Source organism: Acanthisitta chloris, unplaced genomic scaffold (assembly GCF_000695815.1).
Source record: "Acanthisitta chloris isolate BGI_N310 unplaced genomic scaffold, ASM69581v1 scaffold26888, whole genome shotgun sequence".
NCBI classification, from domain to species: domain Eukaryota; kingdom Metazoa; phylum Chordata; class Aves; order Passeriformes; family Acanthisittidae; genus Acanthisitta; species Acanthisitta chloris.
The window spans coordinates 5712-8850 of NW_008689079.1; the positions used below are offsets into that span (position 1 = coordinate 5712).

General features: G+C 50.1%; 1 protein-coding gene across 1 annotated transcript in view; it reads right to left on the reverse strand.

The window, feature by feature from the left end:
• The window catches only part of LOC103808512 (unconventional myosin-X-like), a gene marked incomplete at its 5' end in the record, with an annotated part of 47201 nt that overhangs the window by 1852 nt on the left and 42210 nt on the right, over positions 1-3139 (reverse strand). Inside the window, one exon of the mRNA XM_009081302.1 lies at positions 2800-2906. Within this exon, the coding sequence (XP_009079550.1) occupies positions 2800-2906 (107 nt within the window). The remainder of the gene's footprint in view (positions 1-2799; positions 2907-3139) is intronic.

Below are 3139 nucleotides of genomic sequence, written 5' to 3' on the forward strand. Positions count from 1 at the left end.
GTTCTTTAATCCAAATCAGAATTTGCAGAGGGAAATTCTATGGGGCTGTTACGCAGGCTCCAGTAATCCCGTGAGGTCTTAAAGTCCTAGAAAGCACACTGGAAATAGCACAGTATTCTCACATATCCTTCCCACGGACCTTCTGCAACACCCTGAGGAAGAGACACACCTCAAGATCCCCTTCCTGGCAATCAAATTCCCTTCAAATGGCAATGGGGACCCATGCTGACAGTTTGCCACCTCCCTGCACAACAGATACGTCAGCCCAGTCAAGAAAATCAGGACAGAGATGCTAAAAGCAGTAGTAATGCAGAGGTCATGCTCTTTTCCCTAAGTATTAAGTCAAAGGGAGGAAGTGCAGGGAAAAGAAGAGGGAAGGGAAGAGGCGATAAGAGGTAGGAGGTTTTAGATAATTTCTCCTGGGCTGCAGTCCCCTTATCCCTGCTCTCTGTCCTCCCTGTGTCCTGCACATGGGGTGTGAACAGCTGCATATGCACTCCCTGCCAAGGCAGATATAAGTGCATCAAAAAGGGTACTCTGACTTTTACAAAACGCATCTGCCAGAAACTCTCTCAAGTGCAACATGTGCCAAGCCCTGCCCAGCTACAGGCCAGCTCTGCCTGCTAATCTGCCAGGCTGAAGTGCCCCCTCATTCCTCATGACCACAGCCAAGCTTGCAGATGCCCTTCAAGCAGAATTGCTGCACACAGGCCATGAATTTCATTCCTCTTGTCCAGCCTTCTACTCACCCTCTTGCACTGGCCAAAGAAATTCAACCTGTAGCCTATGCCAAGGAGTTGGGAGACATCCCAACCATGTATCACATGAGGAAAAGCACCACTGCAATCCAATGTGGTGTTTGAAATGTAGTTAATTATTTTGTCAATGAGCTGTAGTTAGCAGTTATGCTTCAAAGGACTAGAGAACACAGGACTGTGAAACCATTTGCAACTCTCTTCTTCCCCTGAACAATATGGTCCTGCAAAATCCAGGGACACACCCTAATTCAGACATGGATTCTGCAAGCCTGGGAACAGTTACATGTATTTTAGCAGGTGAAGCTGTTACCTGCATCTCAGAGCCCCACAGATTAGCTATATAAAAATGGTGTAATTTCAATGGGACTGATTTTCTCGTCTCACATTTTAGGGATCAGTCAGAGATACTTGGCTGCAGAGAGTGAGAGAAAAGAAAATCTGGTTCTCCAGGCTCATAGAACAAGTTCACAATGGGGGAGAAACCAGTAAAATTCTTCCTTCACCAATCTACTTTGCATGAGACCAAATGAATTTAAATACACACTTATACTTGCAAAACTAACAGAAATGGTATCAAGCTTAAGGCAGCACACAGTGGTACTCCTGACCTCTGCCCAGCTCTGCACAGACCACTCAGCACTTGTCCAGATGAACTCCTGCTTGCTGGACTTTCTTCAATACAGATGCAGTGCAACTGGAAACTCTTTACAGAAAGGTTTTCCAGCCTCCCTGTCTAGCTCCTTCTTCACTCCCTGCTCTCCTCCCTGCTGCTTGTGAGGATGCCCACTCTGCCTGAAAAAGCACAGCCTGTTCTTAAAGATGAGACTCAGAAGTGCAACATGTGGGACAAGGAATTCAGACCTGTGCAGGCTGAAGGACCACAAGATTTCTAACCAAGAGGAACACTTCTGCCACAGTGCCTTCACCAGAGCCTGCAGGGCAGCAGCTTCCTTACCAGGAACTCAGGAAAACAGTAATCCACTATGCCTGCAGTGATGTTTCCCAGAAAATCAATTTTGCTGTGCTAATCCCTACTCCTCTCTCCAAATGCTAGACACAAAGTAAAATGGAGCAGAGGCCCTGACACAAAGAACTTGCAATCTCATGTACAAACAATAGAGCTAGCTCATTTGTCTTCCTAGAGGGAAATAAATAAATGAATAAAAGCCCCAGAGACCAAATGTGTATTTTGCTGATATTCCACACTGGCAAGGCAGGGTGCAACCCTTGCACACACTTCTCAATGCAAAATGAGCTACCTGGTGTAAATGGAGCTCTAAGAAGAGTGCCTTTCTAAAACAGCTCTGCTGCCCAGAGATCTCACCTCCTCACACCCCTGACTGACAGGTGTCTGGAGCAGAGACCAGCCAGGAAAGAGCATCTTACTGGGATTAAGCGTGCATGCCACAGTCATTAAGGAGTCAGCTGTTCCACTGACTTCGAGGGGCAGAGGAGGGGTGGTTTGCCTGCAGTTGGTTCTCGCAAACCTTCTCTGGTCAGGTGCAAAAGGGAGCGGCAAGAGGAGATTACTGGTGCAGAGCTGGCCAAAAACCAATTCTGAAGAGTTAATTAAAAGGAGAGGGAGATCACGAGGCAAACAGGCAGGGTGAGGAAGGAGGGTGAGCAAAGGCAGAGCTGCAAGTGAGGAAGAAGCGATTTGCAGGGAGAGCAGAAAACAAGAGTTCACAGGCACAAGGAACAGGAGGGGACCCAATGCGTAGGTGGGGCCCAGCCAGGAGAGCCCTGAAGGCAAGGAAAAGGTGTCATCAGAGGCAAGCAAAGGATACAGAGGTCCCCGAGAAGCCTGCTGGACAGCGTTGAGGGAGGGTGCAAGCGTGCTCAGAACTGAAAAAGAGGTGCCAAAGGTGCAGGAAGGTTTCAGCAGAGCTGATGCTGGCAGGGAGGGCAGATCCTGCAACTCTCCCTTCGAATACAGGAGGGGAAGACGGGATGAATGCCAGGGGACTAGAGAGCAAAGCAGGGGGTCAGGACAACCCAGGCACGCAAGCACAGGGATGGTGGGGCAGCCCCCAGCACTGACCTTGCCATGTAGCCCAAGACGTGGGCCCGGATGACTATAGCTGCTTTCCTCAACTCCTCTTCCCGATCCTTCTCCAGCTTCTGCTCAAGAGCTTCCTTCAGGAAAACCTGACGCCACGGGGAGGAGTTTCAGTAAACACAAAGAGAGGAAAGAAGTCAGTCCCCGGGAGAGCCGGGAGGTTTCATCCCCGGGTGAGCGGCGCGGAGAGCTCTCCGTGCCCGGGGGCCGCGGCTGCCGGCACCCCCGGCGCCGGGAAAAGTTTTACAGCGGCGCGAGCCAAACTCCGCGCCCAACCCCCGCCTCCCTCACTCTGTGGTCAAGACTTAAAAGAGAGAGAGGG